General features: G+C 36.9%; 1 protein-coding gene across 19 annotated transcripts in view; it reads left to right on the plus strand.

Moving 5' to 3' along the window:
• Positions 1-23,607, plus strand: part of fnbp1b (formin binding protein 1b) — a 243,151-nt gene that overhangs the window by 108,393 nt on the left and 111,151 nt on the right. For all 19 annotated transcript variants that reach the window (XM_069886332.1, XM_069886262.1, XM_069886235.1 and 16 more), the window contains exons 5-6: positions 14,588-14,650; positions 16,824-16,928. In XM_069886332.1, coding sequence (XP_069742433.1) covers positions 14,588-14,650; positions 16,824-16,928 — 168 coding nt within the window. The remainder of the gene's footprint in view (positions 1-14,587; positions 14,651-16,823; positions 16,929-23,607) is intronic.

A 23,607-nucleotide genomic window follows, 5' to 3' on the forward strand; every position in this document is an offset into this window, starting at 1 on the left:
CTCTCCATAAATTTGACGTCATATAAATTTCTCCCTTGTTCCTAAATCTTGGTGAAATTGTGCCTCCCTATTTCTGCTGAAGATCTGATACTTTGAAGATTTTGGTCTCCAACCTTTTTCCTTTCTGTAGCATCTTGTGAAATTTCTACATTATGGATTTTTTAAAAATTGGATAATATCTGGAGCTAAATATTATTAATTTCAGATTTTGTTTGAATTGTGTAGCTGTATTTTGGCATTATTTATCACATGATATATTTTCTATAAGCCATTCTGAATGCTCTGTACTGTTATAAATATTTAAATAAGTTAAAAATGGTGATGGAATCCACCCAGAGACCATTAAATGTTGATGTGTTGCATTCTATATCCAAACTGAGGATCTCAGTAAAATTGACTGAAAACTACTATCAGATCATTTACCTCATTTCTGTTTGTGTGATTTTTTAGAATCCTGTTGTACAAAATTAGACAAGATCAAATATACTGGTACTTTATTAAATTATTAATGCATGTTTTGAAGTTGTGAATAATGTGGGATCTTCTGAAATTGTAAATAGTGTGATTGACAGTTGGCACACTATGTATTTGTATAAAGCATTCAATTATTATCTCATTAAGATAAAACACATTCTTAAATATTATGTTCATTTGACAAAGTGTTCCTTGTTTATAGAGTACCATGATGGGCATACACTGAAGTTATTAAAATGAATAGATAAAAATGGTTTTGGATTTAAAGTGCATACATGTAATGATTCATTGCTAGTCTTATCATTTTTGAATATAATTCAGTGGATATTATCGTTGAAGATATTGGCATATCTTTAGCAGTTTAAGCAGCATTTAAATATCGAGCTTTCTTTTTATAAATATTTTTATTGACTTCATCAAAACCCTTCACACAAATCAATAACATAAATCAAATCATATCCTATACATATCACGTATCAATTGTAAATTAGAAGCAGAACCATAATTATTACATAACTTATTTAATTCAGGACATCAAATTCTGTAATTATAATTATTAAACATAACTCATACTATGTCTAAAAATTGTACAAATAATACACATAAAATCCCCTTATCTAATATATATTTGTGCATGTATATCTGTTTGTTTGTCCATTTGTTTATTCTCCATGCAAATCAATAAGGAGCACTCCAGAAATGTCCAAGGGGTAGGGGTAACATTTGACGTTGAATGTCATGACCACATTGAATTTAACCTTTAAGGTCATATGAAGTTCAAATGTTTTTCGACCAGCTTGAAACTGACTTGCATTACTATTTATTTTACAACTATTTACTTGCACTGATTTGCATTACTGTTTACTATAATGGTGGTAACATTTAATGCTGAATGTCATGTCCACATTGCTAACCTTGAAGGTCACATGAAGTTCAAAAGTTTAAAAAAATTAATTAGTAACAGGGACACCTCAATGAGTTAATGTTGTGCATCAATGGACATTCAGAATAAAAACAAGTGGCCAAACCCAGTCTGCCCCATGTTATAGAGGCGGCAATACTTTCTGGATGTGGCAAGGGAGAAAATGGACTCATTCCCACTGATATATTATTTGAGTTCAAGAGACTTCAATTTCCCATTCACCTGAGCTTCGCCATATCCATCAACAAATCTCAAGGTCAGACATTGAAGGTAGCTGGACTGCAATTGGAAGAGCACTTCTTTTCCCATGGGCAGCTCTATGTTGGATGTTCATGTTGGAAGCCTGAACAGTCTTTATGTAAATGCTGCAGGTGGAAAAGCTAAGAACATTATCTATTATGAAGCCCTTAGCTGAGAATTGTTTGTCTATGTTTTTCCAGAAGTCAACTTTGTTTGAACTGTGTATCTCTGTTACAAAGAATATAAATGTTGTATTTGGAAAAAAATATTTCTGTGAAGAATTACCATGAAGTTTCTTGGGTATTTTGTTTCAACCGTGTAATCAACAACTAAGTGTTTTATTTCCCGGGCAGCGCTGGGTATCTTGCTAGTATAGGATATTTTATACTTCTCTGATGTGATCATGTTGTTCTTTGATATGATCTGTAATTTGTAGAAGTTTTTAAAATTTAAAAGTAACTGTTTGCTTTCCGTTTTGCACTGTAATTTAAGAACAAGATTTTTGTTTGCTGAGAGCTGGTTATGTATTTGAGATAGGATTGTTGATGTGTCCAGAAATGGCATTGTAAAACCGTCTGCATTGCAGATAGTCATGTGATGTGAGTGACTGTCTTTAAATGACACCAAGACTGTCTCCTTCTGAGATTCTTTTTGCATTAACTATCAAACTATTAAAATATTTTCCAGCCATTAATTGTTTTACTTAGAGGCTGATGTTCTGCAAATGCCTAAAATAAAATAGAGTAGAATTAGATGATACACAATATATATTTAGTTTAATTGTCCATTTGTAATAATAGCAATTGAAAGATAAAGTCTATATTTAAGCCTTTGTAACATCCATAGCAGCTTTATTTCTCACAGGGTAGCAGTATCTCTTCCACTGCAATCATAGCACTTCTTAATACTTGAAAGAGCAGAATATGCATGCATGGAATTGCATTCAAATGTGTTTAATGTTTAGACAATGTTTTGTTGATAGCAACAGCTTACAGCACTATAAATAGTGCTAAATATTTGACACCAACCAAAGTTGTCTTTCTGACTGTTTGATGTTCAATGCTACATGGAAAATTTTCAGCCATTTAAAATGCTATTCTTAGAGTGAAGTGGACAAAGTAATTTGAAAAAACTGTCACATTCATATATCTTTTACATTTATAATGATTCCATTGCTGTTTTAAAGCCAGTATAAAAATTGTAAACCAATTTCATATTTAAAATTATTTGTAAAAAAATATAGCTTTCAATGACTAAATTGTAACATTTGTTTTTTTTTGTGGGTGATTTAGAAACATTAGCTGCATTTGGGCTTCATCTACTTCCATGTTATCTCTACTCACTTCTAATACACCATGAACTCCAATTTATTCAAACTTCTATCATTTAGAATGTAGCACAAGAATAGGCCCTTCTGCGCCGAACATTATATCCAAATCAAGTTAAAACTCTGCTGTTGGTATTTGATGGGTATCCCTCCATTCCCTTCAGGTTCATATGAAGTGAAACAGGGAGGTCTGAAGATGCTATGTAGTAAAAACAGAAATGTTGGAGGGACTCACCAGGTCTCTCAGCATCCAGTTGGAGACTCAAAACGAAGAACCCATGGAAGTTGTGAACTGTTGGAGACTGGCTCAAAAGTGGCTGATGGGGTACGAATTATTGGAACTGGGATGCGGGAGGGTGCTGAGGACGCTGAAGGATTCCTAATTGTAGCAGAGATTTGGATCCGGAGCTCAGGTTGTCGATGGTTTGGATTGGACTCTGTGTGGCTATGGGAGCGCTGGGGCAAATCCATGGACACTTAGTGACTCTGGGGAAACTCTTTTGCTTCTCTTTCTTTGACTGTAAGAGGCACTTCAGGCAATTTCTGACAATGGCGAATCTGTCTGCCTTTCAGCTGGCAAAAGCAATTTCGTGTAATATACTTTTTAATTACATGACAATAAATTGAATCTTGAATCTTCCCTCTGTCTCCTTTCCCCCAGTTATGCATTCACAGAGCAAGACCCCCCCTCACCCCAATCACCAATCAATTCTCACTTTTCCTGTCTTCTGTCCTCCTATCCATAGCCAATGAACACTGTTAGTCTGTACTTTCTTTCCTTCTCTTCAGCCTTTTAATTCTGCTTTTAATTTAGTCTGCTTTTCACTTGTACCTTGAAGAAGGGCTCAGGCCCAAAATATATAATGAACTTTCTGCCCCTCACCTTAAATGCACGTCTTCTACTGTGCTATACTTTTAAGCAGGGAAAAATAATTTGACTGTCCATCAATACTGTTTTGTGCTTTTATACCCTTTCTCCCCTCAGTTTCCTGCACTAAAAGGATAACAACCCAAATCTGTTCAATCACTTCACAACCATACCCTCTAATCCAGGCATCATCCTGGTAAATCTCTTTTGTACCTTTACCAAAGCCTTTGTGCATTTCCTCCAATGGGTGACCAGAGTTGCACACAGTATGCCAAGTGTGGACTTAAGCAAAGTTTTGTGCAGCTGCAACCTGACTGACCTCTTTACTTTTAAATTCAGTGCCCCACCCAAAGCTAAGCAAGGCATAAGCCGTCTTTACCACACTATCCAGAATAAATCCTTCTGATAAAAATCATCTCTTACTTATGTTCATACTAAAACATACAAAAACATCTTTATGGAGAGTAAATCAATATCTTTGGGAAGTGAATTTCCAACAGCATTGGGAGTTTTTATCAGTAAAGCACTTTTTGGCCTGGATTTGTCCCAATCTTACTCTCAAAAGAGAAACACATAAATTAAGCTGTTAATGAAAATAAAAAACTTAATTAAAACTATACTAAAAATTTATTTGATATAGCAATCCCAGTAGTTGCTGATGAGGACAATGTGTAAATAATTAATCTAAACTGGAAAGTCCAGGTTTGATCCTTGATATATGTTTTTTGAAGAATCACCAAGAAACATGTTGCAAACTTCATGAATGCTCTCACAAGAGCATCATGTGTTATGATTACCTATAGGTAACTACTCAAAGTAAATTATTTTTCTACCTTTTTTGCTGACACAGACTTTAAAGGGTTTCTTTCATCCAAATCCAATTCTCTTCACCCTTTTAACTTTGAAAATTCACATCTCATGATATCTTGCCAAAATGGATATTCTCATTGAGGCCTGGATGTAGTTTAATGGCCTTGTTGACAGTGGAGCTTTTGTTTTTGCATAAAGATCACACAACTGGTTAAGAATCATAATTTATTGCAGGAATTTTGGTTCTTTGAACCAACCCAGCAACAGCAAGGAAATGTTCAAGACTTGGATTTAGATTTGAAATTACAGTACAACTTTGATGATCCAAAATCAGGTTCTCCAAAATCCTCATTTATCCAAAATTTTTAAAAGATTTTGGATAAATGAGGATATCCGAAACAAATCAGAAATACTCATTTATCGAAAATTTTCAGAGCCGAACTAACCAGAAACATCAGGTTGCTGGTGGCAGCAGGGACATTAGGCTGCCAAGTAGGAGTGGGAACCTAGGGCTCCCGGCAGCAGCAGAGCTTCAGTGGGGAGGTGTCAGTGATTGGCGGTAGCCAGCATATTTTTTGTGAGATTTGATGCTTAAAAAGCCTTCCCTTATTGTTTGTTGTATTTTAAACACTGTTACAAGTGATTTGCTGTTGCTACTGGGCTGTTTTTCTAAAAATGACCAGTTCTCCGACATAGGCCTGGTCCCGATCATTATGGATAATCGGAGTTGTATTTTACTATTAACTAAATAGGTCAAAAAGGTGAACTGTTGAAGGTTGCACCTGAAGTCCTCACTATTTGCAGAAGTAGGCCTTCAGCCAATTTGATTCAATTTACCTGATATAAAATGACTTGAACATTTGAGACATTTAAAAGGATATTACTTTCACTGTGAAACTAGCAACCTACCAAACCAAGTTGTTCCAGAAAGAAATAAACTATTTTTTGACTCTTCAACATAAAATGGAACAGTTCACCAATGTCTATCTCACAAAAACCACAATAAACTAATCCAGCGGACAGGTGTATCTTAATGGATCATCAATTGATTGATGGAAGGGATTAGCTCAGTGGTGCTCAACCTTTTTCTTTCCACTCACATACCACTTTAAGTACTCCCTATGCCATAGGTGCTCTGTGATTAATAAGGGATTGCTTAAGGTGGTATGTGGGTGGAAAGAAAAAGTTTGAAAACCACTGTTTTAATCGTACCTAACTGACTCGTTATGTGCACGGTTTCATGACCTCAAAGGAAATGGGCCAATGACCATTTTTCTCAAGCAAAATATTTTAGTAACAATTGGGTCTAGAGCAGTGATTCTCAACCTTCCCTTCCCACTCACATACCACCTTAAGCAATCCCTTACTAATCACAGAGAAGCAATGTCATAGGGATTACATAAAGTGGTATGTGAGTGGTTGAGAACCACTGGAGCTGAAGCATCATTTAATCACCACTAACTTGCTCACTTCAATTTTATCAGGATCACCTATCTATTAAATATAAAAGGTGGTAAGTTATATTCCAGCAATATAAAACAATCCACATTTGGAATATTGCATTGCACCCTTATCATTGCATTGCAGGTAGGATGTGGAAACTTAGGAGAGGGTGCAGAAGGGGTTTGCTGGGATGTTGTCACGGATTGGACAGTATTAGTTATCAGGAAAGACTGGATAAACTTTGATTGTTTTGGACAGATAAATGAATGGGTAAGGAATAGAGGGATATGACCTTTGTGCAGGTAGATGGGATTAGTTTAGATTGGCATTATAGTTGGCATTGACATGGTGTGCCAAAAGTCTTTTCCTGTGCTCGCTTTTCCTCTTGTATAATCTCATTATACTATTTGTACAATGAAACTGAAAGTTAGCACTGAACAAAGAATTGACTGTCCTAGATATCATGGTCATATTTTAACAATATCAGTGCATTAAGCGTGCACAGTTAAATTGGATTCAATCATAAATGTACAAAATTATTTTTTGTTGCAGAAGGCCAATTTATCCTAGCTCCAAGAGTTTGCAGGCCAATGATGTGGGACCAACCATCTTCAGCAAATTAATTATTTGTAAAGTTAAGTTGGCATTGATGGTTGCATTGTTTAGTTCTTCTGATATCAAAGCATGACAATGTATGCATTGATCCGGATAACATGAAGGTATATGTTTACAACTGACTGACTTACTATGCTTGCTGCTCAAATTTCAAATAGAAATGAGTTCTACAAGGCATAGCTAATCTTGACTTTATATTGTATGGCATTACCAATGCTAAATTCCTCCTCCATCAGTATTTTGAGTGTGCTTGCTCACCAGAACTGGTCAGGTACCAGCTGAAATAACAGTCTGAGTCAGTCTATATAATAGAGTTTGTGTATTTTAAAATTTTTTATATAAAGACACTTGTAACACCTCATCTGGAGAAGAACATTGTTTCCATAGGCATGATGTTCACATGAATTTATTTCCAATTCTAATGCAGTTTGCACTTGTATAGTTTAATTAATATCAAGAAAATCCTCTTAGGTACTTTGGAAGCTCAAGAAAAAAATCAACAGCTACAATGACAACCCTGAATCAAATTCATAAAAAAGGCAAATGTTCATTTTAATGAGAGTAAAGCATCTTATTTTGTGGAAAAAATGTTGCTGGGTCCAGAGGTCTTGAGTTATAAGAGATTAGTAAGGTTGGGACTGTTTTCTCTTGGCCATCGGAGGCTGATGGGTAATCTATTCAAAGTGTACAAAATCTTGAGGGGCATAAATAAGGTGAATGGGTCACAGTCTTTTTCCCAAGGTGGGGAAATCTAAACAAGAGGACAAAGATTTAAGATTGTTGGGGGGGGGGGGGGATTTAAAGGGACCGGAGGGCAAGTTATTCAGTCAGAGGTGGTGTATATATCGAATGAACTGTGATAAGAAATGATAGACGTTACAATTGAAGCATTTAAAGACATTTAGACAAATGTATACGAATAGGAAAGGTTTAAAGGAATTTGAAACAAGCACAAGCAAATAGAAAGACACCATGGTCAGGATGGACGAGTTGGACTGATGGGCCTGTTTTCATGCGACATTACTCTGTGATATTGTTGCACAAAAGGTGGCCATCTGGCCAATTGGATCCATACTGACTTCATACATGAGCAATCCTGGTTATCCACCTTCTCACAAAACTACATAAATTTCTAAATAATCACTCTTGATGCCAATAATTTGCTTGGGCTACATTCTAAACATCCTTGAAGATATAAAAGATGTATATGTTTGTTGGTGGTTTTTTCTTCTATGGTTCAGAGACAGGTATGCAATTAATATAAATTCTGAAAGGAAATTAAGACTTAATTATTTTTCATAGTGAAAATAAAATACCATGAAGTCTAGAAGCTGGCATAAAAAAACAGGTGTTGAAAATAGCAAAGCTGGGCAGCAGCTAGGTAACTCCATAGATGCTACGTGAATATTGGGTCTTCTCAGCATTTTCATAGTTATGTTAAATACCAGATAATTTACATTTGCAGTTTCTCAGATGGTAGTGTAAGATTCACACAGTTGTAAATGATGAAGTCAGGAAATTAAAGTTGAATTTTCTCTGAAGGTTTCTTGAGGCTTTTAGCTTACAGTAAAATTTGACTTATTTTTCACAGATCGCCATGCAAGACTATAAATACAGTGGTACTCTATTAGGTTGTAAAAGCAGCTTTCATGGCAAAACAGTCTGTCAACCCCATGGTAGATATCTCTTCCCACCTCACCTCTTGTAAGGAAGTTATCCCTTTCACCCAGATTCTCCACCTCCATCAGATCTATTTCCAGAATGAGACCTTCTACCCTAGAAAATCCATTCAGGGCCATAAACAGATCTTGTAGGTGAGCCAGAGAATTACCTGCTTATCATCCAATCTAATCCATCAATATACTCCATGTTAGTGAGACCAGTTGCAGATTGGATCACCCCTTCGCCAAACATCAGCTCTCTGTCTGTGGGTATATAAGCTTGAATGTCCAGTTGCCAATCATTTTAATACCTCATGCATCCCCACATTAAGATGTTCTTGGCCTCATCCATTGTCAGACTGAAGCTAAATGTAAACTTGAGGAACAATACAGTATGTTCCACTTGGGCAGCCTAAAACCTAAAAACATAAACATCAATTTTTAGGTTTCCCCCACCCAACTTCATCTGGTTCCACTGTTTCTCTTTACTTGCTGCTGTTCTTTTCTCTCTACCTTTGCCCTTCCTCTTTCAAAAGGGCTGTTCCTCTTATGACAGGCCCAAAGAACAACAGAACCCAGCAGCAATAGAAATTCACCAGATAAATGGTTACACTTATTACTATTAACTTAACAACCCCCTTCTAATGCAAAGTGCACGTGTATGTAATGTGCTTGTAAATTCAGAAAGGTTCTTTGATTCACAGTCCAAACTCACTTCTCACTCCTCCTAGTTCACCGGTATCAGGCAATTCTTATACTGTGCACAGAATTTAACATTTATGAATCTTCACCAGGCTTTGGTGCTTGAAAGGTAAATGGTTACTGCTCAGGAAGGTTCTTGTTGGTCTTCAGATGGAGATTTGTTGCTTGTTGGACACACACAAACTGATTCTTTCTGATCAGCCACTTCAGTGACTTGCTAAAGAAACTTTCTCCATCAGGGTTTTCCAGATAATAACCTCTTTCTTTCAGATCACCACAGAGTTCATTTTCTGTTTCCCTTATCTCAGGAAAAACATTATACAGCCAGCCATCTCCTCTTGTATGGACCACAAGGGCTTTGAAAAGGCTGAACTAAGAACTCATAACCCATCTTCAAAATGGGGTTTCAAACAAGCTTCCAAAAGCCACTGCAGAAAACCAGCAGTCTCTCTCTCTGTCACACTCTGCAAAACCACATGACCCTCATAGAATAGAAAACTGCATTCAGACAGACTGCGGCACCAGACCCAATCTTCTGAGTCCGTTCATCTGTTGCTTTCCAAAATAATAATCCGTTACTCCACAGCACCTACTTGTGAAGTCCTTCAGCAAAGCAGTTTCCATTGTCTTTCCAAAGGCACTGGGAGTCTGGACTGTCTGGTTTGAGCCAAGCTCTTGCATTTTAAATGAGTTCTGTTTTGAAGTGTTTGTTTGTTTGTGACCTAAACTTAAATTTTATATTATATTTAGATAAGTTTTAACATAATCTGTCACATTCTTTCTGTCTCCCAACTTCTGTCCCACAACCTATCACTTTTTGGCCTCTTCCCAACTCCTTTCCACCCTTCATAGATGTATTATCACCTCATTACAATAGTTTTGATAAAAGTGTCCAACCAGAAATGTGGACAGACTATTTCTATCCACAGATGCTACCTGATTTCTCTTGCAGCTTATTGTGTGCCTGATGTTGATTGTCTTGACATCAAAATTGAACAATTGGGATAAAATGTCAATATGCCTTAATTGTAAAATAAATGAATTAAGCAATTGGGGTAAAATGTCAATAGATCTTTATTTGTAAAATAAATACTTAAGGGAAAGGTCATTGTGAGGCTTCTCAGGAAGCTAAATCTTTTAACAGCTATGCTAGGTTTACTTATGCTTTTTCATCAGCACAAAGAAACCATTAATAATTTCCTGCAGAGCCCACCACTGCAATTTCAGCTTTTCACACACACTGATGATGCAGAATTTTCTGTCTCATGATAAATAGTTGAACTAGTGAGATGAGGCTCTATAATTCTTTGTAAAAAAAAATCACGACTTATTTTACCATTTGAATCTTAATTTATTCTTTTTCTCTGAGTTAACTAAGCCAGTTAAATGTTTTGCTTTGCTTGAATCTTTTTTTCAAATTCCAAGAAGCACTTTGTCAAAACCTGAGATAGTTTCATGCATGTAGCTATTCAAGACTTCTTGGACTAAAATAAATTAACATAGATTCCTTTAATGCTGTGAGTTTATCCATAGAATTAATCAATCTGTACCCAGCAAAAGTTCTGGCTTTGATTCTTTATTTACTCTGAACTAATTTAGGCTGTGATTTTTTTTTCCCTCATTTATTTCTGTTATCTTGAGAGAATAAGAAGAGTTAACAGTGCTCCTGGAATTCTACATTCTCTGGTGAAAGATGGGAGGTAGGGAGATACCATTATCTTGGGCTGGTTCTCCAAAATATGCCACTAAAGTTCATATCAAATTAGTGGTAGATGATTAAGTCTCTCATTATCACTTTCAATCTTACCCAAATTTCTTTGAAAATAAAAACTATCACAGTTTGTAAAATTCTTTGCATGTGTACAAGTAAGAATTTGAAAACTATTTTTATTTTGCAGCTTGTATTATCGATATTTACTGTGGAGGAAGTCATGGAAACTAGAGAATTCAGAGGAGAATAGTGATGTCTAGAAATGTCCATATTAGAAAAGAGGAAGTGCTGGTGGTCTTAAAGTACCTAAAGATGGATACATTCCTAGGGCCTGACCAATTGTATGCTTGGATATTGAGTAAAGACTACTCTCTGCAGCTTTGCTTTCAAAAGCATAACTGAGTTTATCAAACTTAAAGACCTTGTTCTTGGCAACATCCCCACAACCCCCCTGCAACTCATCTTTGACTTCCTGTCTAACATCACAATCAATTAAAATGGAAAGCAACACTCAACTGCAATGCCAGCACCATGCAAGAATCCATATTCGCCCCCTTTCTATATTCCTTTAACGCTCACAGTTGCGCAGCCAAATACCGCTCCAACTTCATCTGTAAGTTTACTGATGACACCACAATCATCTGCTGGATATCAAATTATGAGATGAAATGCAGGAAGGAGAATGAACGTTTTCAAAGTCATCAAAGAAATTTCGCATTGAAATGGAGTAAATGTTTGGGAGTAAATGTTTTCAGTGACCTGACCTGGACAAACCATGTCAATGTCCAGAAAGTGCATTAACATTTTCTATTTCCTTACGAGGCTGAGGAAGGTCATCATATCGCTAATGACTTCTACAGGTATACCACGGAGAGAGTTCCAGCTGGATGCATCACTGTGTGGTGTAGGAACTGTTCCCCCAAGATCAGAACAAGCTGCAAAAGGTGGAGAAAACATCATACAAGCCTACCTGACCTTCATCTGCACTTTGTGGCACCTCTAAAAGACAGCTAACATACTGAAGGGCCCATTCCCACCCAGCCACCCTCATTTCTCCCTCCTTCCATTGGGGAAAAGGTTCAAGAGTGTGAGATTGTGCAACAAGAGGTTCAAAGACCATTTCTTTTCCACAGCCATCAGGCTTCTGAATGAGCCTAGCAATAACGATCACATGCTTCCCTTAAGATATACTAATGGATCTTTTAACCTTAGTGCTACACATTATAATCTGCTCCTCCTCTTACATTTTGTACTGCTGTATGCACATTAGAGGTGATTTACTGGACTTGTGAAATGAATGCTTCTCACTGTACCAGGTATAATGTGCGATCAACTTGAAGTCCGACCCTGGTAGACATATTTGTATTGTTGTTAACCATGGGTGAGTTTCCCGAAGACTGGAGAGCAGCATATGCTGTTCTTCTGTTAGAGAAAGACAACAAAGATAAAGCAGGAAAGAAACCACAGGTCTGTGAACTTAATATCAGTGGTGGGTAAATAAGTGGAAGAGTTTCAGAGAGACAGGATCTACTTGCATTTGGAAAGGCATGGACTAATTAGGGATAGTTAGCACAAGTTTGTGCATGGGAAATAGTGTATCACTAATTGGATTAAGTTTTTTGAATAAGTGAATCAGAAGGTTGATGAAGGCAAGGCAGTAGACATTGTCTTCAGGTACTTCAGCAAGGCCACACATAGGAGGCAGATCTGGAAGATGAGATAAATTGAATACAAAATTGGCTTGGTGGTTGGAATCAGCATAATAATTGAGGGTTATTTATCAGAATCTGTGTCCAGTGATGTGCCATTGGGATTGCCACAGGGTTCATATTTGTTAACTGTACTACTGACTTGGATAACAATGTTGGATAACCAAGTTCCTAACTTGGTTAGGAAGTTTTTGTGGAAGACATCCAAATTTGAACAGGAGATGTTATCTAAGATTAGAGCAGGACCTAGATCACACAGAAAAGTGGGTCATGGAATGGCAGATGGGATTTAATTTGGACAAAGTGGAAGGTGGTGCGTTTTGGGAAATTAAACCAGGATATGACTTGTACAAGAAATGGCAGATCCTTGGGAAATTTGTAGAATAGAGATGCCTAGGGGGACAAAATCAGAGTTCCCCGAAAGTGATAATGCAGATAGATAGACTGGGTGGTGAAAAAAGCATTCGGCACACTTTCCTTTGCCAACTGGAAATTGAGTATGTACAAGCATTGGGATGCCATGTTACAGCTGCAGAAGAATGTTGGTGATTCTATACTTGGAGTATTGTGTGTTGTTCTGGTTGCCTAGCTCAGCCATTCTCAACCTTTCTTTTGGCTGTGGCCCCCTCATGTCTCTGTACAAAGTTTATGAGCCCCCTTCCCTGTGAAGCAGCCAAGTTTAGTTGATTCCTTCTGTACTTCTACTGACTACATAAAAAATAATTTGTGATTTCAGTCCCTGCCAAATCCCCCCCAATATGCTGGAGCCCCACGGGACTAGGCCATATGGCTCCCATTGAGAATTACTGGCCATCTCTAAATGAAGGTTGTCTCATTTAAGCTGGAATGGGTGCAGTCAAAATGTTTTCAAAACAATAGGGCTTGAGTTATAAGGAGAGTCTAGATAGACTGAGACTTTATTGCCTGGAGCATTGAGGCTGAGGGGAAAGTATACAATTATGCTTAGTATAAGTAAGAAGCAATTGCTTGTTTTAAAAAAAAATAGTGTTCTTTCAGATTGATATAATGACCGTTTGTGGTATGCTTGCATTTTTCTTATGAAAAGCAAAAGATTATTTCAGAAAGCATATTTTAATTGTCATGAAAACAACTGGGCAACATGGTAAATCTGGCGCTGACTGCAATGAGTTTGTACGTTCTTTCCCGTGTTTGCATGGGTTTCCTCCAAGTACTCAGGTTTCCTCTCACCCTTCAAAATGTACTGGAGTTGTTGGTTAAATGGGTTTATTTGGGAGACATGGACTCATGGGCTGAAAGGGCCTGTTCCCAGACTGTATGTCTAAATTTAAATTTAAAAAAAAATTAAATGTGAACAACTAAAATTATCAATTTAATTTGTGAAAAAAAAAATTGTGGGATCTGGATAGATAATTATTAGCGTCATTAAACAATTTTGAAAGTTTTTCATGCTTCCTGATTCCTCATAACAACCATGATTTAGGGTCATAAAAGCTGAAAGAGAACATTGACTCAAAGATCTTGTGCCAGATTAGTTTGTCAAGGATTAAACTATCGTATTTGACGGCATACAAGACCCACTTTTTTCTCCAAAAATTGGCTCAAAAATATCCACTGGGTCTTATAAGCAAAGTTGAAAGTTTGAAGTTTCCTGGCAGACCCTGTGCATGGCTCCTGTTCGCCGGCCGCAGTTTCCATGCATGGCTCCTGTTCACCGGCTGCAGTTTCCCATCGGACCCAATGTGCAGCTCCTGTTCGCCAGCTGCAGTTTCCTAGCAGAACATGTGCACGGCAGGTACTGGGCGCTGAATATTGCTGGGAAGAAGCAACAACTTGACCCAGGCCTGGTGGCCGATGAGCTGCTCATTATGCTGGGTGGTGTGTGCCATGTCCGGCAGCCTAGGCAGAGGCAGTGCGGTATTTGCTGCTGGAAGAATCTCCCTGTGTGCCAGAATGGCCCTCCAGCTCCAAGGAAACTCATTTAATTCCAGAGCTGCTTCTCTCTTTTCCCCAGTGAGAAGGGCTTTAATACACAAAAAGATCCCTGCTGAAATAGAAGGGACTTGTATGCTGTCAACTACAGTAATATCTTCTGTAGAAAACTAATATAGGTGTTTCTCTTGCAGCATTTCCAAGAAGGACGAAGGGCACAACAGTACATAGAAAGCTGTTGGAAACAACTGGAAGCAGTAAGTTTGGTTCATATTTCATATTTAATTTATGTAATTTCTGATTGTTAAATAATGCTTCTAATTTGTAATTGAACAAGTTGATAACAGTTATTTCATATTAGAATGCAGCCTAAATAAAATGCTGTACTCTTTTCAGCCTCCTTTGTTTCCTTCTCTAAAAGTTGGTCAGTCTTCCTCAAGGTAATGCCTAATTATTATTATCCTGTCCTACTGGGAGAACATAGCATCCAGGGGCAGTAGTACAGTGATGTGAAGGTAGGAGGAGGTAGCTGTTGGAATCCTCAACATTTATAAGAACCTTCGAGGAATTATGACATGGAGAAGAAAATGCAGTATCTTCCTTCAACTGATTAATCATTGCTCCTCCATGTTGGGCAAAGTTTGGGCACAGAATGCACTGTGGGTGGGAGACTTAGTGTTCACCACCACTGCCCAAGTTCTCAAGGTCTTGGGGACAAAACATACTGGTTTGCACCAATCTGTTGTAGATATGTTAGTAGATCTGCCAATTACATCATTGTTTGGGGGACAGAGTTCTATCTTCATAGTGATGACATCCATCATTGCACTTCATATACACTGAATGTCTTTTACGCCTGTAAAATTATGACCTAGTTTTTATGTCCTACTCAGTGCCTTGACTAATGTAGGCAAGTATGTCTAACTGCTTCTCCACTTTCAAGGAACCATGTACCTGTTCCCATAGGTATCTCTGTTCTACAACACTCCCCTAGGCCTTAAGGCCAAAATGCAATACATTGCTCTTATCTGAATTAAGCTCCATCTGCCATTCTTCAGCCTACTGATTCAGTTTTAGTTTCCTTCTGAACTCACCAGCTTCATAGAAGCCAGTCTCCAACTCGATTCATTGTGCATGATAAAAAGCAGTTGAGGCATTGGAAAGATTAAAGGTGATACACTATTCTATACCTATAACTGTAGAACTGAAAACTTGTGCTATAGGACTAGCTAATGCCTCCAGGCAAGCAGTTCCAGTATAATTGTAACAATGCCATTTATCTGACAATTGCAAAATTGCTCAGTTTGTTCTATTTTGCTATATATGTTATTCCAGCCTATTCTGATTATGAATCATTGATAGAATTCTGTTTCTCTTCCCATTGAGATAGCCTTGGCTGCTGAGTATTTCCTGCATTTTCCTTTTTTATTTTACTTCATCTGTTTTCTGGCTAGACAACGCTTCATTACTGTAGCTCTCCCTGAGGCACTGCATACATTAAAGATTAGCTTTAGGAGCAGAACAGAATAGATGAACTAATGTTAAATTACAAAAAGCAAATACATAAGTAAGGGTTGTAACATCTTAAATTTTGAAAGGTAGGTGGTGGCATTTTTGAAATTTTCCAGATAATAAAGAAAAGCAATAGGTATGTAAAGAAGGTTCCTGATTCTCTGCTGGTTGGGAAGGTGACAAATGGGTGATGTCTCAAGATTTGAGGCATACTATTCAGGAATGAAGTAAGAAATGTGTATTGCACAATCAACGAGTGTTTGGAACATAATTTCTCAAAAGATAGTTCTGTCCTTTATTTAAAATCTGATTAGTAGATTTTTGGTGATCCAAGTAATTCAGAGATGTGTGTAAAAATAGATACCGTATATTTCGGTGTTAAAGTCGAGTCTTGAAACTCTTAAAAATCAGGAGTCAATTTGTACGCCAGATACAAAAATGAGACTTTAAATTCAACACAGAAAAAACACTCAATGAAGATTTGGCGTACAAGATGACCCGAAACACCAAAAAAGAACCCAACCTTCATACTTACATTGTTTTACTGGAGGCTCCATGATGACAACCACCTTCCAGTAATGCCCAACAGCTCAGTCAATGCGATTTTTGGGGGTCGACTTATACGCATGATATATGATAAAACCGTGAAGATGAGGCTGAAAATAAGGACCCGATTTATCTGGAGGTCAACTTATACACCGAAATATATGGTACATGGATTTTGTTGATGGGTGGTTGTTACCTTTTCCCTTCCCAATTGAATAATAATGTCATAAAGTTGATAAAAACATTGTTTTTATGCAAATTGTTGTTTTATTTTTCACATTGCCATTTATATCCATTTTATATCCATTTTGTAACAAATCTGACTACTCCTGCTTTTTTCCCCTTTTAATTCAAATTTCCATTTAATAATAGAGCAAGCGAAGATTTGAAAGAGATTGTAAAGAAGCAGAGCGAGCTCAACAACATTTTGAGAAAATGGATGCTGATCTGAATGTAACAAAGGCTGATGTAGAGAAGGTATGTTGAAAATATTGAATAAGCAGTTGAAGATTAATGACTTGTGACCAATAATTGACTTTTACTGCTTTTGTTGCATTTTTGAAAGCAGAAGTATTTTTGAGGACTATGCCTTTTTAACCATTTGATAATTAGGATATTGTCAGAGTAACCTTGTTGTTCTTCACTCAGCTATCACCCACATCTTTATTTCCCACGAATCTGCCCTGGCCCCTTCTGCTCCCAGATACATCAAACACAGGCTTCCCCTGTCCTTACCTTCCACCCCACCAGCCTCTGCCTTCAACTCATTATCCTCTGAAATTCCTGGCTCTTACACCAGGATCCCACTTCCAGACACATCTTCCTCCCTCCTCCCCGCTCTGCCTTCTTTAAGGACTACTCCCTTCGTGATTCCCACATGCACTCATCCCTCCCCACAAATCGTACCCTCCTGCCCGGCACCTTTCCCTATGGCCACAGGAGCTGCCAAACTTGGACCCACACCTCCTCCCTCACCACAGTTTGAGGCCCAAAACACTTGTGTATCTGCAGGACTGATTTACTGCATCCGGAGCTCCCTTTGTGGCCTTCTCTACATCGGAGAGACTGGGCGCAGATGAGCACTTTCACTCTGTCTGCATCAGTGACAGGGACCTCCCAGTGGCCAACCATTTCAGCTCTGCATCCCACTCCCATACCCACATGTTTGTCCATGGCCTCATGTACTCTCCCACCAAGACCACCCATTATTTGGAGGAACAACACCTGATTTTCCATCTGGGCACTTTCCAGGAAGATGGCATTAACATCAACTTCTCCGGTTTCTGGTAACCTACTGTCTATTTTTCCTCCCTTCCCTTCTTCCTGTCTTTTTTCCCTCAGCTCTTCACCCCCCTTCCCTCTGTAATGGATTTGTGTTAATATTGATCTTTAAAAGTTGTTAAAATCTTATATATTTTTAGTAAAGGTTTTTGGGTGGAGAGGTGCACATTTACAGACGCCACTGACCTTTACGCACAGAAATAATTTTTAAAGACAAAACGTCTGTTAAGCCATTGTTCTACTGGGGTGGGGGGGCACAAGTGGAGTGATGGCTTAAGTTGGAGGTATGGAAATAACGCTTCTCCCAGCAGAATTAATTAAGACCCAATTAAAAATAAAATGTTAAAATTGTTCTTAAACTTAAGAGCTTTGTGATTTGTTCATCAATCAATATACAATGGCTACAAGAAAAGAGAAAACACAAACAACTAAAAAAAGACTACTAGAGGTCATTATTGCTGAAAAGGTTGGGCCTACCTTGATGATGGATCCTTGGGCTTAAGTTGCTCTTTTATCTAGAGTGGCCCATGCTGCAATGACAACGATCAATGTGACTCCAGTGCTATCTCTCTGGGGAGCTGGAGAAGATGGCGCTGGAGCCCAGAAGAAGATGATCGAGTTGCAAATGTCGCAGGAACAATTGCACATGTGCATAACAGAACAGTCTGTTTCCCTATGGGGAACAATAAAACCGACTAAGTGTCTGGTTACTAGCATTGCCAGTCAGACCCACATCCATCCATTGATTCAATTAAGCATTGAATCAGGATGATCTTCAAGTGATTCAAAAGGATAAAAAGAAGATGATGTGGTGGTGTGAGCAATGGAAGAATCACAGCCACCACATTGAGGGTCGTTAACGATTGTTTTTATTCAAATTCAGCACGCCCCTTTAAGGGCAGCATGAGTTCAGTCACCTGGTGCATTGCGACATCATAATCGCTGCTCAGGGTGCGTGCTGGAAGGGATGCTGGAGTCACAGAGAAACTTCTGACGACGCCATTTACTCATGGCTGCCCCGCCATGTGGCAATACATGGCCGGTTGGCCATGAGGATGTGCACTGCCACAATGATCTATATGTAGAGAAGGAAGAATTGGAGGAACCAGGAGCAGAATATGAAAAGCAAGAAGCCCAACTGATTCAAGGGATTGAAGCAGTACAATTTAAGTACCCTGAAGCTGAAATTAAAGAAATGGAAGCTCATCAACAAACTTATTATTATCAATCAAATGCAGTTATTGTGCAAACATATGGATATACAATTTGTACCTGTCAGAACTGATGCCAACGCACAATTTGAATATGTTAAAAGTGAAATAAAAAATATTTTAAAAGAAATGGCAAAATATACTGAAGTCCAGAAAATTGAATATGTCATTCAAGATTATCGTTATGAAATAGAACAATGTAGTGATACAGTCAATAAAATGGAAGATTCTTTTATGGTTTGGGATGTGCAAAGGAAAGAAGTTTTACAAAAGATTGATATTTTGGGAAATCATAGCCGCAGGAATAATGTAAAGATTGTGGAGTTACCTGAAGATTTTGAATTTGCAAATTCTCTTACGAATATTAGACAAGATCAACGTATGGAAGCTCAGAGTCAAACCTGATGTTTGGTGAAGGTTAAATCTGAAGAAAAAGGATTCTTTTTATTCTTAAAGGCAAAACTCTTATTCAAAAAGAGGTATGTTTTTAATTTCAGCAAGAGTTGCTCATGCAGAATATAAAGCTAGGAATTTATCTGATCGTTCACCATTTTTGATGTCACGTATAATTTCTGAAAAGGAAAAATTCTTTTATACATGGAGATTTAATTCCACATCTTTTAAAAATGTAGATTTTTGTGAATTTATAAGAAAACAAATTAAAGAATTTTTAGAAATTAATTCTAATTCTGTAGATAATAAATTTATTTTATGGGATGCTTTGAAAGCTTATTTAAGGGGTCAGATAATAAGTTATTCAGTGAAAATTAAAAAGGATTATACTAAAGAATTAGATTGTCTGGAGAAAGAAATAGAAAGTTTGTAAGAAAGATTTACAGAAAAATTCTTCTAAGAAAAAGAGAAAATTTAATAAAGATTTAATAATAATTCTATATAGACATAGAACTGAAAAAAAATTGAGAAAACTAAACCGAAGTATTATGAATTGGGGAAAGAGCGCACAAAGTTTTGGCTTGGCAATTGAAGACAGAACAAACTTCAAGAACAATTAATGCTATTAAAAAGAATTCTGAGAAGATTACTTTTAAACCTCAAGAAATAAATGATTCCTTTAAAGATTGCTATTTTAATTTGCATAGATCTCAGTTTGATACTGATGAAGTCAAAATTGATAAATTTTTGTCTAAGGTTAGTTTACGTGTTTTGGATTGTCAGGATCGGAAAGATGTAGATGCTCCATTTATGTTAAGAGAAATTATCAAGGCTCTTAAATTCTATGCAAAGTGGTAAGTCACCAGGGGAGGATGGTTTCCCATCTGAATTTTATAGGAAATATAAAGATTTATTAATACCTCCTTTTATGAAAGTGTTGAAACAGGGATGGAAACTTATTCTCTACCGGAATCTTTTTCAAACTGTGATGCCTAAGAAAGATAAGGATTTATTGAAAACTGAATCATATAGATGAATATCTTTATTAAATGTTGATTATAAAATAACAGCTAAAGTTTTGGCGAATAGAGTGGCTAGGTATTAACCAAATTTAATTCATACGGAATTGGTTTTGTTAAAAAATGTAATTCGGGTGTCAATGTTGCCAGATATGGATTTAGGGGTGGAAAGGTGGCACACTGAATTGCACTGTTGTATTCTACTTGAGAAAATAACATAATTTGCTTAATAAATATAATTTTTTCTTGAAAATATGGAGTCCATATTTACAGTATGTTTTGGTTTGAAGGTGTAAGGGACTCTTGAAGGCCCATCCTATTGGTAACCTTTAACACCATTATTGTTTGTATTGAAAATAATTCTTTTTGGTATTCTAGTTTCTTTTTCCCCTCTTCTTTCTATATTGTGGGGAGGGTTGGAGGGATGGGTTTTGTTTATATATACACACACACACACACACACACACACACACTTTATTTTTGTACCATATGCATGTATGAGGTTTTAAAATTCTTAAATAAAATTTTATTTAAAAAAAGCCATTGTTCTGCTGGAAACTTGTTTGCCTAAAAAGACTGGGTGACTGCTAATTCAAAAGCTGTAAAATGTCATAAAAGTCCTATGACTGTTCTCCATTAAGGACTCAAAACAATAAGTTTTTGGAGAAACAGCTGTGTACGCAAGAAAGCCATTTGCTGGTTGAGCTCACAGACAGGCCGGAGTCAGTTGGCTCATAATTCAAATTTTTAAAGTGGCTCTAAGTGGACGGAGATACTTTAGCATATATATGAAATGAAACAGCAATCATGTCACATGTCCTGTGATGAGAATTTTCAGAGAAAGATTTATTGGAACTAGTGGCATTTTGGGCAGAAAGAAGTTGACCATCCTGTGGAAGACAGGTTTGAAGATATAGTAATCAGAAAAGGAACTGTTACATGTTACTCCTGGTCAAAAGAGAACACAGAATAAGTGGCTTTTGAATGAGAAAGACCACTTCTGACTGTCTCTTTAAGATTGAAGGCAGTTCAACCATGTCATTTTCTAGTTGGGGATTTAGTGTCACACTTGTCTGGGTTTGTGAAATCATCATGAAAGAAAATAGCAACTTCACTGTCTCTTTGAAAAGAGGACAGATGTATCATGTGGAACACAGTCTACATGCAAGAGAGAGAAAATCATTGCTGTGAAAACAACTCAACAAATGAAATTTGTGAGTTTTAAAGAGGTCTGATGACTTGATATTTCAAAATACTTCATTTTTGCTTTTGAGCAACAATTTAAAGAAATTTGATGCCTCTCACTCACTCCATAATTGCTTTTGAGCAGCAGTAAAGACTTGAGTTTCAGAACAAAAAAAGTTTTCTGACACTGAACTTTCAAATGATCTCTCAAATCAAACTGTAATGGTTTGGGTTTTAACACACACTCATATATACATTTGCGCATGGTGGGGTTAAATTAGAGTTAAGTAAGAAGTTTTATGTTATTAATAATAAAAAAGCTATTGTTTTGAAAAAACCTTCTTAGTTATTACCATTGCTGCTGATTTAGTTCGTAACACTTAGCCATCCCTCTTTCCTCTTCCTGCTGTGCCCTCCCTCCCTTCTCCACCTATTAATGCCTGGTTTTAGGGCCATCCTCCTCCCCCACCCCTCCCCCCATACCTTTTTATTCAGACACTTTTTGACATTTTTCCATACTTTGATGAAGGGCTCAAACTCAAAGCTTTGGTTATGTATCTTTATCTTTGCTATATGAAGTGCACTGTTTGACTTCTGAGTTTCTCCAGCGTTGTGTTTTTACTTCAACCACTGTATTTTACTTCTAACATTGTTGAAATGTTATTCAATTAGTAAAGCAGGAAAAAACTAACTAATGATTTGTCATGGCAGCTGAGGAATTTTATTCAGTGATTAAATGAGTAAAATTCTCAAATAAACAACTGTTAGTTAAAATAACCTTGAAGTTCTAGATCAGTGTTTTTCAAACTTTTTCTTTCCACTCACATTCCATTTTAAGTAATCCCCGTGTCATAGGTTCTCTGTGATTAGTAAGGGATTGCTTAAGGTGGGTATGTGAGTGGGAAGGGAAGGTTGAGAATCATTGCTCTTGATCCAATTGTTACTGAAATTTTTTGCTTGAGAAAAATTGTCATTGGCCCATTTCTTTTGGAGTTAGGAAACAATGCACATCATGAGTTAATTAGGTATGATTAAAACAGTGGTTTTCAGACTTTTTTTTTCAACTTAACTAATCTCTTAATAATCACAGCACGTATGGTATAGAGATTACTTAAAGTGGTATGTGAGTGGAAAGAGGAAGTTTGAAAACCTCTGTTCTAGATTGTCTTAAAAATCTATTTGGTTCACTTATGGACTTCAGAGAAAGAAATCTTAAGCTGTACATTTAGCTTATACATAATAAAGGCATTTGATTAAGCAAATCATTGATTTATGAGGAGTTAGTTTACCTCAATCTTCTTAACAGCTATTAATGATACTCACCCTTAAGGCAAATGATATTTCACATCTTGTGAATCAAACTCTAATAAAAGTCTGCTCAATTAATGTACATCTGTAACAATGCATTATCCAGAAGTGAAATTAAACAATTGCATAATTTAAATCTAATTTTCATATTTGGGGGAACTTTGATGAATCATAACTGACTGAGATAACCTGTGGTTTCAAATGATGAATGCAGGAGTAATGGAGTTCTCAGAATGATCATACAACCATAATAAAACTTAAATTTCAGGTTGTTTCTGGCATGAATTTATAACGTCATGAATGAAAAGAACCCTGTGGCTAATCTCCACTTTTAGAAATTGTCAAGAAGTGGAAACACTTCCCACCCAAACCAAACCCTGTCTCAATTGTTAACTGTTAGATCCTCCTCATCCTCCAAAATGGGTGTAAGAGAGATGCATTTATATTTGTTGCAATTGAAGTGAATATATTTAAAAATCTATGTAGTTGAGTTGATGTCCCCATTTCTGAAGCTTTGAAGGATCCACCCAATTAGCTGAGTTGGATTGCCTTCCCAAAGTTTTGTAAGCCTTGGTTTTTGAAAATGTATTTGTTGATGTTGCTTGAATATGGTGTCTAAATACCATATATTTGATTACACTATTCAGTTGATGTTCTTATTTATTGCAATATACTTTGTGCAATCTACATTTGCCTCAAAATTCTTGCTTGCTGCAACCAAACAGGTACTTCATAAAGTAAAATAATGGTATGCATTAA

This window comes from Narcine bancroftii, chromosome 1, assembly GCF_036971445.1.
Source record: "Narcine bancroftii isolate sNarBan1 chromosome 1, sNarBan1.hap1, whole genome shotgun sequence".
Classification (NCBI taxonomy): domain Eukaryota; kingdom Metazoa; phylum Chordata; class Chondrichthyes; order Torpediniformes; family Narcinidae; genus Narcine; species Narcine bancroftii.